Genomic DNA, 25,406 nt, shown 5'->3' with positions numbered 1-25,406 from the left:
GATGATCTTAGATCACAGGAATCCTGGGTGCTGCATTACCCTCTCGCACAGATCACTTTAGCACTGACCTTCTTCCAGACTCCGCTTCTGCTGTTAAACTTGAGGAAAGATTTTTAAGTCATTATTGAGTTCTAAAGTAGGTTGCATTTTATGACTTTTCAGAAATGACCCATTTTGTGGAACTTTTGTTTGTTCAGCATAATGCTTGATAAGCTTTTTAGCCCTTGGTAGGCTCTTAGTGAACATAACTAATTTGCTTATTCAGTGAGGATGATTCATGCTGTAACTCCTGCCTGTCATCCAGAGACTAAAACATGGGAAGATGACATTTTACATACCTTGATGGGAAGAGTGAGGACAAAAATTTGACTTTAAAAGTGTGAGATTCCATGGAGCACTGGGTGTGGTGCAAAAACAATGAATACTGTTACGCTAAAAAGAAATTAAAAAAAGAAAAATAGAAAAAAAAAGTGTGAGATTCTGGTAGCAAATAGCATTATAAAAATTTGCTACTGCCTAAATATTGGCTATATCATTTTCATTGAGATACATACTTACTTCTTTCTAGAGTCCCAAACTTATGATTTGAATTTGAAACAACTTATTTGCTAATTCAAAAGTTTGTATCATCTATGTTTGTGTAAAAGCCTAACTTCCATGCAGTTTCTTGCAATTCAAAAAATGTTTGTTGAGGCACATCTGTGGAGAGGAAAAGATCAAACTCCACAAAAACATTTTTAAAGTTTTTCACCTACACAGTGCAAAGTTATCAAGAGAGTATTGCTTTCTTCCTCCCTTCAATTGGGCGGTGGGTGGAAGAAATAACGGGGCATGAACTGTGGTTGCGCAGCTTCATCCTAGTGATTTTACTCAGACTTCTTACTCCCATGACCTTTGGCAGTATTTGCTTCTTAAACGAGGAAACTGCCTGGACAGCATATGTCCTGGTGGCTGGCTCCGTAGGCTGGATGCACAGACTGTATTACTCTTAGTACACTCCCCCACAAACCCTGCCCCCCCATGGCAAGGCACTCTGCTAGTGATGGGTGTCAAGTTTCCTCTTTGGATTCTTTTGCCATTTAAATCTAAATTAGCACCACTGCAGGCTGTGAAAAAATTCTGGCTGTCTTATTGGTTGTGAGGGTCTCACTTATTTCAAACCCTACTCTAAGCCCTGCAGCTTGCCTGGTGCTCTGACATCACCCCTTCAGTGCCACCACCATAATCTTCTATTCCCGGATTATTATTGGTTCCATGTATTTTTGTTAAAAACAAAAATCAAGATACAGTATGTGTTGTATTCTTCATGACTGATGATATGCAAATGAATTTTCCAAGTATGTGAGGCTAACTACATACACCTGAAGTGGGTTGGTTTTTTGTTTTGTTTTGTTTTGTTTTTTAATTTTAACAAAATCTATTTCACCTACCATTCATTTCCTGGCCCTCACTCCTTTACTCTGAGTAGAAAGCTCTGGGGGTTTTTTTCAGGCTTTTTTTAAAATATGGTGCTATAATACCGTGTTTTCCTGAGAACTTGTTGGGTTCTATAAGACTTTTGCCCTTAAATTAAGAAGTTCCAGATCTCTGTGCTTCTTAAATTCTTATTTTTTATAATTTCATTTGCTTCCCATGTGGACTTCTCAGCATCATGGGTATATCTGGCCACAGTGGTAACCTTCCTCCTTTCCTTTGCCACTCTGATGGACTGGATAATCATGACTGTTAGAAAAACAGCTAAAAAGATCAATAAAGAACTCTTCTCTGAAAGTACCTGCTTATCCTTTTATGGACATAGTTACATCAGCTTGGCTACTGGAAGCTGTGTTATGGCCAATGGAAGACTGAAAGGTAGATGAACCAAACCCAGAGAGATAACCTAAGTTCTTATTCTATTGAGCTTTTGATTGTCATTTTCCCTAACATCTAAGTTTTTCAACAGTATTTGCTGTCAGTTGACCTTAATTTAGAACTGAAACCAGTAAGCTTTCAAACTCAGTTTTAGTATTTATATATTTTATTCAAAAGTGGCCATGATTTTATAAAATTCATAAACTATTCAACCAGGATCATTAACTAACAACTGTTTCAGTACCAATTCTGTCTTCACATTTTGATCTATCTTTAAGCTCCTTTCCATTGGTCTCTGACTCTTAATTCTTCTCTGTGTTTTGTTTTCCAGATCAAATCCAGAGCAAGGCCTGTAACAATCCTGGTTTCTACACTAACTTAAGTGAACTTTGCTAAAGGATAAAAATTTATGATATAAGAACCTATCACCAAAACCTTAGAAATACTTGCACCTTCTTTCGTACAGCTTACTGTCTCTACCAGCTTGGCAGTTTTTCCTGTAATGTTTAGATTTGTTTTCAATCTCTGCACGTTCATAGTTTGAGATCTGTCCTAGAATTGCGATCTTGCATGTACCCTCCCTTCCTAAATCCCTCCAGGATTCCTTTTAATAGAGTTGCCATAAAATATCTTAATTTGCATTTCTTTGAGGTTATCTGTTCCATTCCAGAAGATAGGTTAGGGAAAGATGGCTGATACATATTTTGAACTAAGCATAACTCTTTCTGAAATAGAAACTGCCATCCTGAATGTGCTCAGCAGTGCAAAATGGGTTATACCGATGACAAAGCTAAGAATAGATATCTAGACCTCCTAAGGGTTTTCCCACTTCTCCCCACAATGACCAATTTTATTCCCCTCTTTTCAGGTTCATTTTCTGAGCTCCTATGTGAGATATGTTTCATTTTGTTCTTGAGGAAGTTTCCTTTAGGATCTGTTGTCTGGGTCTGCTTAATAATCAGAAACAGGAAAGCTTTGTTTCTAGCTCAGGGAGAAAGGAGAGAGTAGCACAGAGCCACAGAAGACCATGTCCCTGATAGGAACAGGTCGTACTGACTGGACCATTGAATCTAGTACTGTTGCCTATGAAGCTGGTTATGGCGCCTCGCTTTGCATTAATTCTAAGGGTGTTTTGTTTTTTAATTTCATGGAGTCACTGAGCAATATCATATTTGAATGCCCCAGTGATAGTCAGTGAAGTAGAACCTTCTGGGTCATGCCATTACTTTGCCAAGTTAGTTTTGCTACAGGAAACTAAGAAGACAAGTGAGTCTGTGACATTGGAACTCAGGCTTCCTACTCAGAACACACATTCCTGTGTCTGACCCAGAGCCTCCCTCCCCCAGAGCCTCAAGACTTTACATGTAGCAGTTACTTTTTAAAATGCATTTACCATGTGGTTGATAAATGGGAATAGATTTGGTTGACTGCTCACAGAGTATTATTGGTAGAAGTGGAAATTCCAAAGAAGTGAATTTTAAATTAGTTGGTTGTGGGTTTGAAATTAAGTGAAAGAGTTCAGTGTTTTTAATAAGAATCATAGTTCTTTCGGATAGTGCTTTGCCAGAAGCCATTAAATTTCCTGCTCTTACTATGTATCCTTTTACTTAAAGATGGTAGAGCTGTAATAGTAAAGAACATTTTTTAAAAAAAAGAGAAAAATCTGAAATCCTTTCATCCTAATATAGTTATTTGCATATATTCTTAAATTTTCATGCATTCAGTTAATTATAGAGCTCCTATGTGTCAAATACAGTGTACCCTCATTCATGTGTGTTTTCAAAGCTATGTAGCTAGCGACGTTTTTTATCTGCATTTCATAATCCTAAGTAACTCACATCTCCTTAAAATAAATGATAATTCTTTTACAAATGGGGAACCCAGAGACCCAGATATTATACCTTGAAATCATACCAGTAGAAGAGCTTGCTTTAAAATTATTTCCCTCTCGTGTTACGTGCTCTTGGTTGCTTCTACAAATAAGAGAATGTCAGGGGTTCTGCTTCTAAAACACTTGATTTATAAGGGATTTTTTAATTAATTTTATGTTTAATTAAGGAGATATAGTCTGTGAAAGGGAGACAGAAAGTCAATAGTTGCTTTCAGGATTGTCATAGTTTATATTCATGCTCCTTATTTTAGAAAGAATGGTATTACTGAAAGGCATCATGTTGTTTTTCTAGGGAAGGATCTATCATCTCGGAGCAAAACAGATCTTGACTGCATTTTTGGGAAGAGACAGAGTAAGAAGACTCCTGAGGTATTAAGCCACAGACAGTTGATATATGTTCTGTTTCAACACCACTTGATTTTTTGCTATGTGTTGAACTATTTATATCTATTACTGGTAGTACTTTTTAGATAAACCTACCAAAAAAACTTTGAGAGGCTTTATACAAAGGCTAAATATGATCCTCTTAATAATAATAGTTGGAAGTAATATGATTTACAAGGATTCTGAGAAAGAATATGTATTACCTGCTTTTTCCCTTGTGTGAGGACTGGAATAAACTTGGGGAGGAATGCCTTTGCCGGTATACTCAAAGGGAAGAATGTCTCTCCCATGCCAGAAGAGAGGGTGGTTGCTTGCATCAGTTTTGCTCTGCTTGGATTGCATAATTGTTTGGGCTAATGGCTTGGGGGGGAACAATATCATGTATGTAGTCCTGTTCCGGTCTGTTCCCTTTAAAAAGCATTTTGAAAGTTGGATCATCATGGACAATCTGTAAGGCATTTGGTTTTGTATTTCCTCCATTGTACAATGTTTGTTTCAAAACTAGATAGAAGTAGAGTGACTAAACTGTACCCTAAATGGAATGAGTCCATAATTCAGGGTCTTCGTTAGGTCATTGGACTGTGTAATACAGCACAAAGTTTTTTGTGCCATTTCCAAAGTAAGAGACAGTTCTGGGCTTGGATGTCAAAACTGAAGTTTTGAAATAGGGGTTTCTGGAGATAAAGGGATAAAAATTTAAAATTGGTGTTGTCTCCAAAAATCTGTAATATGGTTGCTATAGCTATTACTCAACTAATCTGATATGTCCTCCTTATGGTTTCTTTATTGGCTCCTAGCCAAGGCCCTTGATGATGATAGAACAAAAAACCACTTGTGTCATTTATTTCTGATATTTCTCCAGAGCTACGGGAATTTTTCCAGGGCAGTAGCTGTTTGTTACTTAATATTATTTTCAAAGACTATGCTTATTAGAAATTGTGCTTGGTGATTTCCTCTGCGGGTTTGGAGAAAATTCCATCTTTCAGCACTTTTTCTGCCCCTGCACCTTCAGTGGTAAAGACTGAGGATGCAGGCCTGGGCCCCATTGGCTCACTGAGGGGTGGTGTCTGTAGGTCTCTGCTGAGTCATGTCAAAAGCAGGTGGGTGATTAGGGAGGAGGTGTTCTGACATCAGGCCACACTGGATGCTTCATTCGTGGAGAGGCTGTTGGAAGAGCTGAGGATCATCAGACAGCGCTACTTCTGGTTACACCTCTCCCCTTCAGTGGTTACTGTATGAACTGGATTGGATCAGGCCCTCTGCCTTGTTCACTCAAGATTTTGCATCTGTCTTACCTGAGTCTTTCTCTTGAGTCACTCTCCTTTGATCATCCTCAGTAATTTCAGTATCCTCAAGGATGTTCTATCATCTCCACTCTGCCCTAGCTACCCCCTCCCTTGGCCACACCTTGCACCTTTGCATCAGCCCCATGGATTTCTGATGATAACCTTACTGTTCCAGCTCTCTCAGTCTTGCATTGCCACTGTGCTGGCATTTCCAAATCCCGGCATTCTTACGTTACTTGACCCTCTTTTTTCTCCCTGCTGCCAGCCCCTACTGCCTGCGACCCTGGTCTTTTCTAGTACTCTCTTTGAAATTTTACAGTTGAACAGATGAGGGAAGGAAGTATTATTTATGGGCTTTTGGTAGAACTTTAAAAGAACTTAAGTGGTAAGCACAGGAAAGCTTTTTGTTTCGGGAGATTAGAGGTTTCTAATCCTCTGACAGATGTCTGTCAGTAAGTCCTGATGTTAGGTGACATGAAACTTTTCAACACTATCCAGCACTTCTTGGCTTTTTGGTGGTGTAGTCATTCATGACCATGTTGCTGTGAGCCTGTACTTGAGGAGCTTCGGAAACAATTCCCTGGTACTAGCCCAGGGAAAGTCTATTTTAGGGCAGTTGGTATGGAGAAGATCAGCCTTGATATAATACTGTGATTTGTTATTTAAGATTTATATCCAGGCACTTCTTAATCTCTCACTCTAGCTTAAGGTTTTGTTTTGTAGATGGATTTGAAATCCTTATTGTTTGGTGAGGCAGTGTTATATCAGGGTGCAGTGCATGGTCTGTAGCAGTGGTTCTCAGCAGCACTTCCACTCAGGCACTTAAGGAGCTTTAAGAAAAATACTAATGCCAGGGTGCCAGCCCAGCCCAGGTAAATCCAAATTTGGAGTCAGGGTCCAGGAATAGGTATTAAAAAGAGAAGAATAAAAATACTTTTAATTTAAAATAAAGCCTACCCAGATGACTTGGGTGACTATTAGGAGTGAGGATTGAGAGCCACTTGTGGAAGCCCTGTTATGTAACATTTGGGAGAACTTCTGGCTTTAGGGTTACGAATACTGCCTAGGACAGGGCTTCTGAAATCTTAATACGTACACAGATCATCTGGAAATTATGTTAAACTGCAGATTCCAGTTCTTGACGGTGGGGTGGGGCCCAAGAGTCTGCGTTTCTGAGAAGCTCCCAGGTGATGCTAATGCTGCTGGTCACACTGCTGCGTGCCCTGCATAAGTTGACAGGGCCTCTGTGGTATTTTACATTTAATACATAGCTACACGTATATATAAGATGGGAGGGTATTGGAACCTAATCACATTTTTAAGAGACCAAGGAAAAAAATATTACTGTAAAGCAGAGTCACTTTGTTTTTTTAGTTTTTATTTTAATTCCAGTTAGTATACAGTGTACTAGCAGTTTCAGGTGTACTGTATAGTGATTTAACTATATAGTGATTTAACACCTCCATACAATACCTGGTGCTTATCACAAAGGCAGTCCTTGATCCCCATCACCTATTTCACCCATCTACCCCCATGCCCCTGTCCTGGTGCCCATCAGTTTGTTCTCTGTAGTTGGGAAGCTGTTTCTTGGTTTGCTTCTCCCTGTAAAGCAGAGTCACCTTTTAATTTGTTTTAATGTGTGTCGATTTTCACATAGAGAGTTAGCTCTCATTGAGGCACACCTGTACCTTCCCTGAATAAATTGTTGCTATGAAACCTTATCATGTTAGTTACAACAGTCCTTATAGCCAAGGGCAGGAGGCCTTTAATCAGATTTGTTTAAAAATACAACCTCTTTTGGCTCCTGGTTGCAGTTGGAAGGAGAATCACTTTGTTTTGACTCCCTTGACCCCCATAGCAACATTGGCCTGAATTTGTACTTGGCATTGCCAAGGTAAAGGTACTGCTGGAGGTCAGATACCTGAAGAATCTTAGACATCGTGGCAGTATTGAATGTTAGCATAGTAATTCTCTGTGGGTGCTCTGGATAAGGTGCCGATATTGATCTTGTCTTTGCATCGAGATTTAAAGAACCTTGGGCATTGACCACGTCTAGTTTGGGTGATATCCTACCTCTCAAGTTAAAGCCGAACTTACTAATTTCTACAACCCCTGACTGTTGTCATGACAGAAAAGAAACTATAACCTTATAAAGCATCTTTGTGCCAGACACGGTGCTGGCCACTTCAGATAGTATTTCATTTGTCCCCAACAGTCCTGTGAAGGAGGCATTATCATCACCTTTTAGCAGTGAGGGAACCAACGCTCAGAAGGATTTGTTACGAAGGTCCAGGGTGACACAAATGGGATTTAAATCCAGGTCCCTCTGACTCCAGAGTCATTGTCCTTTCCCCTGTACCATAGGTCAGCTTTCTTGCAAATAAATAAATAAATAAATAAATAAATAAATATCTACATTTAAATGATCTTAGTTATGCCTTAGAAGTTTTCTTTGAGATTTTGTCAAAGGCATAAGTAGTTAATATTTTATCATCACTTTGTGGGAAACTGGTTGACTTTCATATTCTCATTTTGCTGAAAATAGTGGTTCAGCTTTCAAAATCACTACCTTGCCTTCAGGCAGAACTGAACTCTGATAGGTTCAGGAAGCATATTACAAATGCCTGGGCCAGCTTTGGGAACAATTTTATTTTGTTGTTGGAACTGAATTAAGAAAGACTTAGCTTGAGTTTCTGAAGCATAGATGCTGTGTTAACGTGTGCATTTTCTAGTCTCATATGATTTGAAGAATCTGAATACGTTTATATCCAATAGCTGCAGCCCTTGATTAATAACAGATTTTTTTGACCTTTTTTTGCTTTAAATCTTTTTATTTTGAAGTAATTGCAGATGTATAGGAAGTTGCAAAGTTAGTTCAGAGGGATTGCTTGTACCCTTCACCCAGTTATCCCAGTAGTTACATCTGACGTAACTATCACACAAGATGAAAGCCAGGAAATTGACCCTGGTAGCAATCCATGTGTGTAGTTCTGTGCCACTTTATGACATTTGTGGATTCTATAACCACTGTCTCAGTTAATTACAGAACTGTACCTTCAACACAAGCATTTCCCTCATACTACCCCAGCTATAGTCACCCCCTCCCCCACACCATCCCTGACCTCAGCAGACGCTGCTGTCAACAGAATTGTCTAATTCAAAATTGAATATTATATGTATGAACCACTTGATCTCGCATAGTTACATGCTGAGTCAGCTCACATCAGTAATGATTAATACCAAGGTTTCAAGGCCTGATCATAGTTTCCATGGTCTACCTCGGGCACTTAATGCCTGCTAGATTTTATGTCTTCTGCTGGGTTTTATGTCTTTTATCTTACAGATCTTTAGAAAATGCCTTGTAAAAATCAGATTCTTTGATGTTTTTCAAGTCCAGATACAACGATTAAGTCATTTACTTTAGAAATTTCAGAAGTATACGAAACTGTAAAGTGATGTATATGTATAAAGTGATACAATTATCATGTGTCAGTATAGGAGAGCTCCTTGGGCAGTATGTCAGGGTACACATTATAGTGGGTTGGTAAACTCCTCTAAATTGCATGCAGAATTTGTGGGTATATATACATGTAGGTATGGATATATAAGTCCAACACTTGTATCAGATTTTCCAGAGAGTTTTGATCTGAAAATAATCATTAAAATCTAGGACTGTGCTAAGTAAATAAAAAAACAAAAACATAAATATGAATATAAAAAAATAAGGGTCACCTGGATGGCCTAGTCATTAGGCCTCTGCCTTCTGCTCAGGTCATGATCCCAGAGTCTGGGGATGGAGCCCCACGTTAGGCTCCCTGCTCAGCGGGGGGGCCTGCTTCTCCCTCTCCCATTCCCCCGACTTGTGTTCCCTCTCTAGCTGTCTCTCTGTCAAATAAATAAAATCGTTAAAAATATTAATAAAAATAAAAATAAATCTCTTCCTTAAAAAAAAAATCACTTAAAATAGAAATTTTCTTTGTGAGGGTAGTAGGAGTGAATTTTGTATTATGTAGAGGAACAGAGCCTTCCTGTCTCCAGGAACTATTCTCTGACTTTCTTGGTGCTCAGTATTTTCTCCAGCCACAGAGACTATCTAGAGGCACTGGTGCCCTATCTGAATCTGGCTATTCAGAACTACTTGCTTAAATAGTGAAAGATCATCACAAACTGCCAATTACTCAGAAAACTTTTAACACACTGTTCTGTGTGGGAATTGTTGGTTGTACATTTTTAATTTCCAAGTCCTTCATTTCCTTTCCCCATCATCTTTGTACTAAGAAGACAGTAACTCTGGATTGGAGTTCACCTAAATTGGAGATGTATGGACTTTCTGTGGAGACAATGAAATGATCGAACATATTGAACTGAAATTACTAGGGCCCCTGAGACCTGCAGCAGGTACTTGTGCTGGCCAGTGCCTGCCAGGAGTTATAGATACGAGTATGTATGTGTTTGTATCTTTTCTCACTTGGTGTGCAAGTTGGAATTGGAGACACTGAAAAACAAATTCCATTAGTTCCTATCTTGTTGAACTTCCTGATACTCCTTTTTTTTGCTTCTTTCATTTTTTTCCCTCCCCCCACTTTTGCAGTTTCCTTCCTCTATCCAGCTTGTTTCCTGATTCAGCCTTATCACTAGAGAAAATACTCCTAAACTGTATCAAGGATTGAGACTGCGTTACCAGCATTCCTACTTTGTTTCTCTCAACAGCAGGTTTCTGCTTAGGCTCTTGGCAAAATAATTGTCAATTTCTTCACCTCTATAACATGATTGAATTAGAAACCTTGTATTTCTTATATGCTCCCAGGATACCCCAGTTAATGATTACTTTGGTTGAATAACCTGAGGGCTTTTGCTTTTTGAACCAAAGCATGATTTATGTTCCTTTCTTGTCAGTTATCATGAATCTCCTTTCTTTTCCATTTCTGACTGATTGTCAAATCTGAACCTACACTTCCAAGCAGACCCTTCTCTTTTGGCTAGTTGAGTTCATGGGATATTTTGACCATTGCTTTAGTTCTATAAACTGCCCTTATTACCTCATAAAGGAAAATCATTGGGAAAAGAGTTCTTTTTTTAAATTTTTGCTTGAAATGTCCTCGAATCAAAGCTACTCATCCTTCGTTCCAAATGTTCATGTTAATAACCTATATTCATGAATTAGGTTGAGTTTTGTAAATGGTTCACCAGATGTGAACTCTTAAATTTAAACCTCTCCCCCTTCCTACAGCCTCTGTCACTCTGCCTCCCCCTTCTTACCCCAGATCTGGGCATCAGGATTCAAAAGTTGGGCAGCTTCTCAACCTAGTATTTGCTAAAGCAGTCTTCTAATGAAGAACCGTTTAGTTAGAGATAAATTTAAACTAAGCCCACAAATAAACCAAATAATACTTAATTAGGTCTAAAGTTTGGGATTTTTTTGCCAGCTCTGATGACTTCCATAATTCTCATCATCATTTTGACCACTGATAACAGGATCAAGATTCAAAACAATCTCCCTAAGCTGGAAAACACTTTATTTAACCAAAACTAAATAGATGAAATTTTATGAAGATATGTAAAGTCTCATTTAATCCTGGAAAGATCTCATTTGATAGCAGTTAGATGAGAATTAACTTAGAGGCAAGGATTTGTAATCTAATCTCAGCTTTACATAAGCCGGAGTATGTAAGTATGGCAGCTATCCTACATACAGGCCTGGGATGTATCAGAACGCTTGTGCCTGCATGCTGAAGGCAACAGGTGTTTTGCTCATTTTCTGCACTGGTGACTGTATTTGAACTATTCTTTGAGGCCTGGGTGCCGTATTTTAAGAGTGTGTTCATAGATGGGCATTGGGAACAAAAGTATCTGGAAGTGCAGGTTATATACAGTAACTAGCAAATTGGCTATTCACTGGGTGTTGTACACAAACAATGAATCTGGGAACACTGCATCAAAACCTAATGATGCATTGTATGGTGACTAAAACAATACAATAAAAAGAGAAGAAGAAGAAGAAAAAAACCCTGCCTTGCTTAAAGAGAAATCCTGACTTTGAATGTCCAGATGGTTTTACCAATCTTCTTTAAAAAAAAAGAACAGATTTGTTTGTTATGCTTTGTAAGAAAGAATTAGAACTGATGGATGAAATATGTGGAAAAGTTCCCAAGACTGTGAAGAGAAAGAGGTCCAGGCCAACCCATTGCTATGCCAGCTCTAATCACTTTTTGATCACAGCCACATTAGGGAAACCTGGGGCCAGAGCCCCACCCTGCCAAGCTCTTTCTTGAATTGCTGACCCACAGAAGTAGTGTGTGATAATGAAAGGATTGTTGTTTTAGGCTGCCAAGTTTTGCAGTGGTTTGTTACCTAGATAACTGAAATGGCTCTCTAAGGAGGTGTCATTCTGTGGCTCTGTGACTGTGCATTGGTGAACCTGGTAGATGTCTTAACCAGTGGAATGAGGAAATCATGTCATCTAATGAATTGTTCTATTTCTTTCACTTCTTCTAATGGGAGGCTCATTCAGTTGAGTATGGCATTGAGAACAGGCACTGTAAGAATTTGGTAAGCCTGTTTTTGAGCCCATGGGTAGTGTGAAGACGGATTTGGGGCAAGTTACTTAACCTCTGAGAGCCTTAGCTTCTTCAGTCATAAAATGTGGCTAATAAATTATCTAACAAGAATTAAGCCAAGCCTTAGCAAGTCTCTAGCATGCAGTAAGTACCCAACATACCTTAGTTGCTGCTGCTAAGATCGCGGTCATCATTATAATTGTTAACACCCTCAAATTTAAGCTGATGAATAATAAACCTAACATAGTAATGAGAAAATTTTAATCCATATGTGCATAGTCACATGCTGAGCAATATTTGTTAATATAAATGTACCGAGTAAACTTACTCATTGCCAATAATTCCTTTCCCTTTTTTTTTTTTTTAAGAGTGTTTCCTGGGTGGGGGTGGGGCAGAGAGAGACTCCTAAGCAAGCTTCACGCCCAGTATAGAGCCCAGTGCAGGTCTCAGTCTTAACGACCCTGAGATTATAACCTGAGCTGAAATCAAGTGTCAGATACTTAACTCACTGAATCACCCAGGTGTCCTAAATCCTCCTTTTTATAGTCTTCCAGCAAGGAGGCTTTTTGTTGCCATTTTGCCATTACAGCAATTATAGTGGATTTCTTAGCATATCAATTTTTAAGAATTAGTATTTATTATGAGTAATAACTAAAGCAGTTATCTTCCTTCTAATGTGATGTCCTATACAATTTGAGGTAGATGTATTGGCATTTGTTGAGTGTGTAAAGAATTCATTGCTTTAAAATAAATGAACAAAAACTGAGATAAAACCTCTTTATCATCATCATCATGTATTGAGTATTCATGGAGATGATGGTACTGAATTTAATAAGTTTCAAAATGTATTTGATGCTATCCCTATTCCCCAAAGATTTACAGTGTTTTAGTACTGTTAGAGTCTGTTTATGGAAAGATAATAGGATCTCAAGGACAAATAGACTCTTCAGATCATCTAGTTTATGCCACTGCATCAAGCAGGACTATTTTGTCATCACAATGGAAATTAGTCTGATTCCATTAACAGTAGCAAGGGAAAACAGATTTTTAATGTGAGTTTCAGAGATTTAGATATAAAAAATGTTCCTCAGACAGAGAGTGGAGAGTTCAAATACTTAGGTCATAGAAAATTTAATGCTTGGAGATATTTACAAGTGGAATTAAATGCCATCTGAGAAAATTGAGGGGCAGTCCATTTAGGAAGCACCAGGAGACATTACCCTCCCCTTTTCTTTCACTGAAGTTCATCTGAGCAACATAACATCCCTGGAGGTATGAAAGGACAAAATCGTGAATAGTTTACCAAGGATATTGAATTTGAACCAAAGTGATATTTTGTACCTAGTACAGTCTTTACTTCTGTTAATACTTTTGAAGCCAGACACAAAAGATATCCTTTTACAGGTTATGTAAAGTTCTGATTTCTTCTCTTCCATAGTAAACATAGTTTGTTGGCACTTATTTAATAATGGAAAAGCTGGAGAAACTTAAAAGGTTATAAATATTTATGTGGTATGTCCTGATGATTGCTCTGATTGCTAAAGCTGCAAAGACAGTAGGACTTGGCCCCCTTCATGGAATTCATGGTCCTCTGCTAGAGGACATAGTTATAGAAATATCTTGAATGTAATATAACAGATTCTTTAGGAGAGTGTAAGAGTCTTTTCTACAGTGTATTTCTCTATAGCAGCTTGAGTGATCTTTGGAAAATGTAGTTGAGATCATGTCACTACTGTCTTCAAAACCTTGCAAAGTATAAAAAGCACATTTTTACAATGACCTAGAATTCTGTATGTCATACCCACCCACCCCCACCCTATCTCTTTCTTTCTCTTTCTCATATATACCTAGATGCACACTCACTACTGCCCTACCTCATCTTCTGGGTATTTGGTAACTGCTCTGCCCTCAGCACACTGCTTCCTTGCTGTTCCTCTAGTATTTCAGGACTGCTCCTACCCCAAGTTTAAGTACTTGGTGGCTCCTCTGTGTGGCATGGCCTACCCCTGCCTCTTTCACACTTTTGTACAAATGTTACCCTATGTATAATTGAAAACTCAAACAATAAAAACACAAACAATACAATCAATAAACAATAAAACAATAAATACACAAACAACAAAAACCTTGACACTCTTATACCCTTTCCTTTGCTTTATTCTTCTCCATAGCAGTTACTGCCACCTGATACATTGAATTGTTTGTTTACTGTCTTTCCTCAGTGGTTTGGAAGCCCCATGAGGGCAGGAATTTTTGTACTCTATATAGCATCTAGAACCATGCCTTGCATGAAGTACGCTCTCAGTAAAGTTTTTGTGGAATTGAACTCAGTTATTGAAGTATGTTTTAAACATTGTGGAAACAGACTGGAGAACCATTAATTTTTACCATGATGTCAGAAAAATCTACAGAGAACTGATGATTGATCTTGGTACAAAGGGCAAGAGTCTCTGAATGGACAAGGTATTGTAAAGAAGATGTAACTTGTTACATAACTTGGCACATCTTCTTTTCTATGCCTTTTCTATTTGCTAGCTTCTCCTGGGTCTCAAAGGTCCATGGAGTCCAGGTATCTGACTGTAAATGTGTATGTAAGTAGTCTAATTTTAAGATGACAGGGAATCAGGAAAATTGATATCCTGCCCGAAAGTACCCAAGATTTATAAAATAATGATGTTGAAATCAGTGGTGGTGGTAGATCTTGTTCCAGACAAGTAAAACATGTTTGTGATCTCATTTGACACAACTGCTAATTCGTAATCTTTGGCCTAGTTGGAGGTGAGAAAGCCAGTTAGTTTTATGTACATAAGTGTGGAATTGGGTAGCAAGGAGTAGCTGCTTAGAATAATGTTGCTGAACGGGCTAGGCATTATACTATACATATTTGAGAAGTGCTTCCTGTTTCCTGGGTATGTGAATATTCACATCTCTCTTCTTTAGGAACTTGTATTCCTCTGATATTTGAACTTCTACAAAGATCTTTGTGCTTTGGTGCCTGTCACAGGCATAGGGGTGGATGAGAAGCTTGGAGAACTTGCACCACAATGGGCAACTGCCTGACTGGAGTGTGATCGTGGTGTGAAGAGTGCCCAAGATCCAGTTACTCTTGGCCTCTTCTAATTCAACGGTGAAATCATTCCAAGTGAGTAAGAAGCATTGCTGAGCTAGATTTTCTATTGAGCACAGCTTTTGATAAAAGGAAGAAGAGCTAGATATTGACTTTTTAGGGCCTATTCTATCAGTGGTCTGTTAATCAACAGAGGATAAATTATTGCTCCTCAAACACAGGAAAGGATTCCCTTGGCTTGAAGGCATTTCTACCTTTCTTTTCTTTGTTTTTTTCTTTTATTGGTAGAGGATCTTTCCTCCAGCCATTTGCTCCTTGGGGGTTTTGTTAAGGACTGAAGGAAAACTGAAGGGAGCTCTTTTGATTTATCTTCTATCCTTTTCTTTTGGTCACTCCACAGGGCTAAAATAGCCGAGTTGGCTTTAATATGTCGCCATTAGAGACCAAACATTAGCTGGAATAAACCATCATGCCTCACAATGAAAAATGTCCCCTGATTGGCTAATTAATCAGTCAAAGGGGAATGACATGGCTCTCGGCTTGAGGGACTCTGCTAGAGAGAAACAGGCTGTTGATAAATGGTTTTCCAACAAATTCATATATCAAGGAAACTTAGTCATTTTTTAACTATACTTTGTGTGACTGCAGTTTTTTCCAACTTTTTCTTTTCTGCTGCTGTTGCTGTTTGGGCTACGTTTTTTTATTGTTGATAGAAAAATATAGGATTTTAGATATGAGAAAAGAAATGCTTTCCACTTACTCATGTCTGTTAGTCTGATTGGTTATGACAGCCTACGTTTATTGATAAGTGAAAATCTGCTTTTTCCAAAATAATTTATGGAATTATATTTTCTTGGCTTCTTCAGAAGTTAATAAGATCTCCAGATTCTGGTCCACACTGCCTAAATTTGAATCCTGGCTCCATCAGTTGCTAGCAGTGAACTCCTGGACCAATGACCCAACCCGTATCTGCTTTAATTTCCTCGTCTTTAAAATGGGCTAATAATAGTATTACCTAAAAGAATTGTTAGATTGGAGATTAAATGAGGTCACCTGTAAAACATTTGAAATAGTCCCTGGCATGTAGTAATAGTGAGTACTCACTGAATGTTGTTATTTTTTTAATCAAAGTAATGGATGCATACTGATTTTAAAAATTAAGTTGCCCTCATCGGCTTCTAATGAAAAGCAACATTCTTACATCACATCCCACGTGTTTCACCTCCTAAGTGCTCCGGTTCTTTTAAAATTATCTGGTACTTATTTTCATGCATTGACACTCTTGATGCGTTAATTTTTTTTTTTTTTCATCATCTGAACTCCTGTTTTTGTAGGTTAGGCCTTTTTACCACTCAAAATATTGTTCCTTGCTAAGCCAAATAGTATACTCTAATTTCTTTTATAAGTCTACATTGCCTTTTATAATTTTGCATTGTTTTCTGGTGGGGAACAAAGGGCGTGTCCATGTATTTTTTTTTCTGTACCCCCTTGTAACCTTTTAATATCCAACTTTCTGCCATGTTGAGCACACCAGCTAATCAGTGCAGTTTTCTCCCCAGGGACTGTCCTCCTAGGACCCCTTCTCCTCGTCACTCTGACTGGCTGTTTGGTTTGCTCTGTCACTGGCATCCCAGACTTTCCCCTGCACTCTGCTCTCATTACCTCTTCTATCCTGTGTCTCCTCATTCATCTTTTGCCAGCTTTCTGAGAAGGGGTACAGTTCTCAAAATCTCTGTCCTAATACCATGGCAGAATGAGCTGAAAGCCATTTTCTTTGTAGGATTTTGAAGGTATGACTAGTCCCTTCTGATTTCCATTCCTGCTCTTCTTATTTCAGTCCTTTACATAGATCTGTTTTCTTTGTCTTGTCTTCAAGAGTTTTTAGGATCTTTTTATCCTTGGATTTCTAAATTCTCATGAAAGTGTGATTGGCTGGGTATTTTTATTCACTAGGTACTTGATAGATCTTCCAGTGCGAAGATCTATGTCCTTCTACCAGTTCTGGAAATTTAACCTTTTTATTCATTCTTTGGTAGTTTTTCCCTCTGTTTTCTTTAGAGGTCACTAGTTACACAGTGAGCATCTTGAATTATTCCTTGGATTTTTTTTCATCTTTTGTCTTCTATTTTCTATATCTTTCTTCTACTTTTGGAGATATTTTTTGATTTTTTTCTTCCAATCTTTCTATTAAAATTTTTGTGTTTTTTTTCCTTTTTTCCCTATTAAAATTTTAAATTTTGCCCTCATATTTTTAATTTCCAAGAGCTATTTCTCATAATCCGATTGTTCCTTTTTTTTTATTTTTCAGTATCCCCCTATTCGTTTCATGGATACAGAGTGCTCCCTTATCTCTGAACACAGTATTTTATGAGAGCTCCTGGTTGTTTTTCTCTTCTTCCTCTGAGCTCATTTTTCCTTTTGGTTTTGGTTTCTTTCATGTTGGAGATTTTCCCCGTAGTCTGATGTCCCTTTGCTGTCTGACTCTTACTTGAGTCAATTGGTAGACCAGTTGGAAGCTCTGTTTGCACAGGCACCACTGCTTTCCTTCAGTGAGGCTCAGTTCCTCTAGAAAGGCACTGTTGCTTGGGGAACGGGGCCTGGGTTCTGGTGATGGAAAGGGCGAGGAGGCCATTGCATACATACTATGGCTGCCTTGCCCTCCAGCTGCAACTTGGTCCTACCCGGCAGAACTTCTCAAGGTTGGTCTTTCCGAGACTAAACCCTTTGTTTTCTTACACATTTTTATTTTAGAGAGAAAAATAGCCCTTGTTTTCTATTCTCTAAGTGGATAGGGCCTAACATACAGGGATATTGGCCAAATCATTACTAAAGAAGAGGTCAGAAACATTAAGATGAAACCCTTTCACTTCAGAAGAAAAATTTTTTTGGAAATTTAACAACCCTTTCTTTCATCCATTAATTCCAAATGTAAACTATTTTATCTCAAAAGACTTAGGCCAGGGGTGGGGTAGGGGTGGGGATTGTTTTCAACTCCTGGCCCTAGCATTATTTGTGTTTTAAAACAATAAACAAACAAACAAAACTTATTTGCTCCTCAAGATTTACTTCCTTATAAGGTACATTTAGATAAGATTGGCCTGGAAATATTCTAAATTTTACATTATCCCTGGTCTCTCATGTGGACTTTCTCCTCCACTTCACTCTTTCTCCTCCCCCTCATGACTATCTCCTGCTACAGCCTTCAGAATATATGCCTGAGGAAGACTGAAGAGGCCCCCCCTTTTGAAATGAAGAGAGTGGCATATTTTTCTTCACTCCTCTTTCAGCTCTAGTGTTGGTTCTTACTGGTTAAGTGTGGGTAATTTGCTGAGTTTCTCAGTTTACTTTAGACAACTATATATCATGGAATAATAATTCCTAATTTATTGTATACAAATGTGTGAGTGGGTTGCAGAAAGTACCCTGAGCCTCCAGACATACATGTTGTTAACACCCTGACATGGAAGCCTTTTGGGTGTTATTCCTGTAGCCAGCAAGCTGGATCTATTTTATGTTTTCTCCACACATTGCAGGAAGGCGTAGGTTAGACATCTTGCCCCTGACTCCCATTTTCCTCTCCCACCAAAAGAATGCAAGGTGTTCTGCCAGGAGAGACAGGCCTCACCTCCTGACAGGTTTGCCTTTCTTAGAAATTATAATTGTACTATTGAGAAAGATTAATGGAAACTAGCTATGATGTCAAAATGGAAAGAGTAATGGACTGAGGGACAGGAGAAGATCTCCATTTAGGTCTTTAGATCTGTTGGTAATTGCTTTTGTGACTTTGAGCCAAGCCTTACCTTTCTCTGGTCCTGAGTTTTAGATTGAAGCACTGGTGGGATCACTTCATGTGAGAATGAAGACGAGTAGATTAAATGTACCCAGCATTGTAGGGTAAAAAAGTAAATATGCCAATACCTTTTCCATCACTGTATGTTGTATTTGCCCAGCATAGTTGGATAATGAACTCGAGTATGATCTTTGATTTCTTTCTCCCCTTTGACCTTCATGTCCAGTCAGATCATCAACAACTCTTGTTGATTTTATATATTTTTTTATAAATGAAATCTTTTTTTTTTTTAAGATTTTATTTATTTATTTGACAGAGATCACAAGTAGGCAGAGAGGCAGGCAGAGAGATAGGAGGAAACAGGCTCCCTGCTGAGCAGAGAGCCGGATGCGGGGCTTGATCCCAGGACCCTGAGATCATGACCTGAGCCAAAGGCAGAGGCTTTAACCCACTGAGCCACCCAGGCGCCCCTGATTTTATATTTTTAATACCTATTTTTACCAAAATCATGGCCATTATTACTACCAATTGTTATTGCCATTGAATTACTTTCCTAACTGGTCTGCCTGACCCTAGTTTTTCCTATTTTCAGGGTATTCTCTTTCCTATATTCATGAACTCTCTCTTGTGTAACATCACTGCCCTGCTCCAGTCATTCCTGTGTCTAACAAATGCACTGTCCCTTTGCCTTGTATACTAGGCTCTCTACCAACTGGCCTGGTCTGTGTTCTAGGAGCTAATGCCTGCCGATTCAAAATCAGATCGCCAGGACTGTCTCAGTCAGCTCCAGACATCCTTTGTCTTCTCACATCTTCATTTCCCCACATCATTGGCTCTGCTTTCACTGTCCTTGCCTTGTCCACTCTGCCTGAGTCTTCCGATGCAGCTCAAGTCTAGCCTCCTGCCATTGAAGTAGAGAGAGAAGGAATGCACAGTTGTTTAGTCGAACAAGCATTGGTATTTTAAGTCCTGGCTCATTAATGTATTCACATTGTTATTAAATGCCTCTGTGCTGGGCACTTTTCTAGACACTGGTAATGCAGCAGTAAGCAAAACAGACAAGAATCGCTGTCCTCAAGGGAGTAACATCTTCATGAAAGGGTTTCTCACAATGGTCTTTCCCTTCACTGAACTCTGCATTTGTCTGAGTTTGCTGTCACTGTATGCTCTTAGTTTGTAATCTCTTTTATTATCCTTTTAATAGAATATGTCTTGCTATTCTACCTGAGACAGAGGCCATGACTGTCACTTCATCAGCACTAGCTCAGTGTTTTTAGTAGTTGCTCATTGGGAAACTAGGTAACTGTGAGTTAGTTGGTATAATTCAGTGGATCGGTAGATAGAACTTTTATAAAATTCATGGGAATCAAGTATATTGTTTTAATTGCAGGTTAATTTTCCTGCTTCTTAATTGATGACTTTATATAAGGACTGTTAAGTTTCTGATTACTAATAACAACCTTATTCATTATCTACTTTATTAAGAGTTACTTAAAATTCACTTCCATGGTAATCAGTGGAAATCTGTTTCAACACCAAAAATTATTTTCCAGTGCTAAAAAAGAACTTACTATCACCGATCAATCTTAGTAATACTAAAAGTAGAACAATCAGAACTTGTGTGCACCTGACATATGCATATGAATCTAGGAAGTATTCTTGGCTTTAAAGTAAAATCTTTTGGGGTCTCTAGAAGTAACTTTCACTCAAAAAATACAGTGTTTGGTGGTACAAGCTTAATGACCTTCTAAGGAAACAAATAAAAATCCATAATGTGAAAAATTGTTTAAGACAACTGACCCAATTTCTGCAGTAAGTCAGTGGTATGAAAAAACAAATGGGATTGTCAGGTGGAAAGAGACTGTAGATAGAAAGACTCTAAGGGATAGAAGTCACTAGACATAATATGTAAGCCTGGTGTGGGACCTGATTTGAACCATAAGACGATTCACATGAGACAGTTGAGAAATCTGATTGTGGATTGTGTATTAGATGATATCAAAGGATTATTGTCAGTTTTGGTAGAGTAACATTGTGATTATGTAAGAAAATTTCCTTATTTTTTAGACATCTAGAAAGAAGGAGGAGTGAAATGACTCGTCTGGAATTTGCTTAGAAGTACATACACGAAGATTAAAGAAATGATGTAGCGATGTGGCAAAACCTTGTTAATTGTTGAGAATAATATTGGGGGTCCACTGATTGTGTATATAATTAAAAGCTTTCACAACCTAAAATTTGGTAAAGAATCTCCTAATTAGAATATTATTTAACATTTATTTAGCTTTGCTCAAAGAGTGGTGTAATTATTTTGTATAGTAGGTTCAGAATGTCAGGGTCATCCTTCAAGTGCAAAGTTGTTAGTGCCCAGTTTATTTTTGTCCTGTGTCCTAGTTTACTTCTTCCTCAAATCCTTTCAATAAGTCTTCCTGTCATCTATATTAATATTAATAGACATCAGGGATGGAAGCCAGCAGAGAGACAGAATAAAAGTGGATGAAAGATAATGGTTAGTTTGAGTCTCTCACAGAATGTAAGTTCCTTGTTCTTTGAGCACTTCATCTTCCCACACCTACAGGTCTGCCATTTTTCTTATGTATGGTTATGTATGGTTCATCATCCCAATTGCATGGGACAGAGAAAGAGGTGTGGAGACAGAGTACTTGATTCCTCCTGGGCCCACTATCATCTGTCTACTTGTAAGTGCTTGGGAAATCTAGATCTGGAAGGAAGATTTAGTAATACAGGGTCACTAATAGGTTTACATCATCATTTGGATTCTGGCAAGAGATAGCAGTCCCAGAATGGGATCAGGTTCAAAAAGTGGTTGTTTTATGGAATAAAGGAGTGGGATGCAAAGCTATTCCAGATCTGGAATATCCAAATTTAATCAGTTTTCCATAGAGTAAAGTTTATCCTTGTGTGTGGAATGAGAAGTTGTGTGTGTGGTGTGTGTGTAATGAGTTCTGAGGGAATTGTCTTTAGTGTGTGTGTAAGTCTCAGAGGTTTGTCTCATCAGCCTGTTGTCAACTCCATGAGCTTATTCCTGAAATCATTCTGTTTGTTCTGGAGAAACAGGATGCTCAGAGATCATTGTTATGGGATTTATGACTTGTTCCAAGGAGTTTCTTGATTACTCTAAATCCTGCTTCATCCCTCCTCTATCTCCTAAGCTGCCTTTTTATTTGTTCATTACTTGGAAGTCTTTGGGCTCTTTTATCTTCCATGTATATTTTTCAGTTTATTGATAGGAGACAGTTGTGACTTGTAAGGCATATAGAATGTCTTCTACTTCCCTTTCACATCGGAGGAACAGCACCATAAGTTGGCTGCATTTCAGTGACTCTTCATACATGATATGACGTTTTCTTTACCACTTTCAGTCTGTGACCATCAGAGTCTCTCATGGGAATTTGATGGTATCTATGCTCAGTGATAGATGTGCCTTTATCTTTTAGGCAGACTTATTGGTCTAGCAGTTGGGATTCTTGAGATACTGATTCCAAGCACAAAGCATCCAGAACGGGAGGTTACAATGATAATAGACGTTCTATTTCATTAGAACTGGTTTAGCATAGTTCAGTGAGTATTGATTATTTTAAAACCACAGTACCAGTAAAAGTCCCAGTTCTGTCACTTCACCCTCAGTGTGACTTTGAACAAGTGGAAAAGTTTAGAACTGAAAGAGACCACCGTCCATAGAGTCTGAGCTTGACCAGCAAAGAGCTGGGCTGAGAGAATTCCAGTCTTAACTTCTGGATAAAGGCATCACACCATTTACCTGGCCACTCACCTGCTTTGGGCTTCTGCTTCTTCACCTAGAAACGATGGGTAAAATAACTTGGGTGAGAGCACTGTGAGACTCATTAAGTCGTAAAGCAGATGTAAAGAGTCCAGTTGTCTTTGGAAGGATAGGAAGTAAGTGCTAGCAAATACTGGATTCCTGTTCATTTCCCCCTACTCTACTATGTGAGAGATAGAGTTTAAGGGGCAATTCTATAAGCTACCAATGGAAACCCATTACATTTCTTTATTTCCTCCCACCTTTCTTTGCTTTCCGCAGGATGAGGCATGATTCATCTGTGAATTCTCTTATGTGTTGATATGTTCCAGGATTCCCTTTTTTAGTAGGACTACATACATGACATGTATTTATATGTATCTCGCTGAGCTTGACACAATAAAATGTAGAGCTGAAGGGATGTACGCCAGGGATCCAGCAAGGAGCTGGCTGGCTGTCTTTACAAACTTAGGGTTTGTCTGTGCAGAAAGGAGAGTTGGGCCAGACTCGTTGTCCACTTACTCAGATACATGGGTCCTGTACTACAGCACTTTGGTCAGGTGCTGTGGTTGGAGGCTGTGAGAAAGCACAGAGAAAAAAGTACTGTCCTTTTCTTTTCTTTTTTTTTAATATTTTATTTATTTGACAGAGAGAAATCACAACCAGGCAGAGAGGCAGGCGGAGAGAGAGGAGGAAGCAGGCTCCCCGCGGAGCTTGATCCCAGGACCCTGGGATCCTGACCTGAGCCGAAGGCAGAGGCTTTAACCCACTGAGCCACCCAGGCGTCCCTGTCCTTTTCTTTTAAGACTGGTGTCACACTAGGAATTTGTACTTTATTCTCAACCAGATCATGTAGATAAACTCCACTTTATTGTTTTAGTTAACCATGACCAAGAAAAACCCAGTTTACTCAGAACAACACTCTCAATAAAAGAATCACTAAGTAATTATTAAGAACATTGGCTAAAACCCTGCAGTAATATCTGATTGTGTCAGTGCAGTTGAGCAACAAGTCACTCTTAAATTGGACAGGTGTGTTTATACATATGGAGTGTTAAAGCTTTTGTTAAACCCTAAGAAAGATCCATACCATGTTCTGTATATCCAGACTCTTATTAGGTAATGTTCCTGCATCTAGGGTCTCACTTTGTGTAAGTGACAATGTCAATAGAAAAATGTAATTTAAATCCAAACCAAAAAGGACAAAAATCTTAAAGAACAGAAGTAACAAATGCAAAAACAGTGTAGGATGGTGGGAAGAATACAGGCTCTATGCATACTTGGGTCTTGGTCTTGCCTAGGCTCTTGTGACTCATGTGGCCTTAGGCAGGAATTTAATCTCTCTGAACCTCAGGAGTCAGCTAGTGACAAATAGCCCAGCAAGGAATAACCTTGACCCTAATTCAGAGTAAGTTTCCTGTTTAGCTTCATCAGAAGTCACCCTAACCTACTTTGACCAGGAAAATTCCTAAGATCCATGTTCAAATCCATAGTCCTTAAATGTTCTTCTTTTATCTCCTGCCCCCAACTCTTCTCATGGCCCATGGCTACTTGCTCAGATGCCATGCATCCTTACGCAGATGCTTGCAGACATCATGTTTTGTGTCCACTGCACCCTAGCGAGTAGGATTAGCTCTTGGTGTTGCTACCCACCCAGCTTTGGCCTGGGTGGCTGGGTTGTTCCCTGCATGCTTGCTCCAGGTTAGGCTTGTCACCTGTGCATTTCAGACTTTATCAAACATGGGCTTTCATGAGCCAGACAGATTTGGTTGGGAAAAGAACTGAAATCTTTTTTGGCAGCTATTGAAGGCAGAATAAGGTGAATGAGCCAGAGCCAGGCTGGAGAAAAATGAAACAGGAGCAGACATGCTGTTCATCATCTCCCCAGCAACTGCCAGGCCTCTGGAGCCTAAAGGGGACTGGTTGTCTTGTAATGTAAAAGCAGCAACATCAAAACACTTCAAGGAATGAACATAACTTTTTTTTTTTTTTTAAGATTTTATTTATTCACTTGAGAGAGAGAGAGCATACTAGCGGAGGGGCAGAGGGAGAGGGAGAAGCAGATTCCCCGCTGAACAGGGAGCCCGACGTGGGACTTGATCCCAGGTTGACCACTGGTAACTAAAGATTTGGGTGGTGATTGATTGCTGTTCTGATATGAAATACAGTAGTCCTCCCCTTATCTTTGGCTTCACTTTCCATGGCTTCAGTTATTCGTGCTCAACAGCGGTTCTAGAGGAGATGATCCTCCTTATGATGGATCTTCAAAAGGTCACCAGGAGCCTACTGCTATGTCTCAGTGCTTTTGTCACACATCCTCCTCCCTTCATGTTATCATGTAGGCATTTTAGCATCTCACATCCTCACGAGAAGAAGGGTGAGTACAGTACAGTAAGATATTTTGGAGAGCAAAGGAGAGAGGGACCACATTTACATAACTTTTATTGCGGTATATTGTTAAAATTGTTATGTTTTATTCCTAATTATTGTTGTTAATCTCTTACAGTACCTAATTTATAAATAAAACTTTATCATAAGTATATGAAAAAACATATATATGAAGGGTTTGGTACGCTGCAGTTTCAGGTATCCACTGGGGGGAAGGTCTTGGAAGTAGCCACAATTAAGGGAGCACTATTGTAATTGCTTCTTACACCCAATTTGGGGAAACTGGAGTATTTTCTGAAAAGCTGACACTAGGAGGAGCTACTGAGCAGTAATTTATTCACTGCCTCCAGTTCTTAAATTGTTGGGTGGAAGAATCACCTGGTGAGCTTGTCAAAAAATGCTTACTATAGG

At 38.8% G+C, this 25,406-nt stretch overlaps 1 protein-coding gene across 5 annotated transcripts in view; it reads left to right on the top strand.

The window, feature by feature from the left end:
- The window catches only part of PINX1 (PIN2 (TERF1) interacting telomerase inhibitor 1), an 89,622-nt gene that overhangs the window by 26,467 nt on the left and 37,749 nt on the right, over window positions 1-25,406 (top strand). For all 5 annotated transcript variants that reach the window (XM_045997156.1, XM_045997155.1, XM_045997157.1 and 2 more), the window contains exon 6: window positions 4,035-4,111. In XM_045997156.1, the coding sequence (XP_045853112.1) occupies window positions 4,035-4,111 (77 nt within the window). The remainder of the gene's footprint in view (window positions 1-4,034; window positions 4,112-25,406) is intronic.

Source organism: Meles meles, chromosome 2 (assembly GCF_922984935.1).
Source record: "Meles meles chromosome 2, mMelMel3.1 paternal haplotype, whole genome shotgun sequence".
Lineage (NCBI taxonomy): Eukaryota > Metazoa > Chordata > Mammalia > Carnivora > Mustelidae > Meles > Meles meles.
This window is presented reverse-complemented; position numbering and strand designations above follow the sequence as displayed.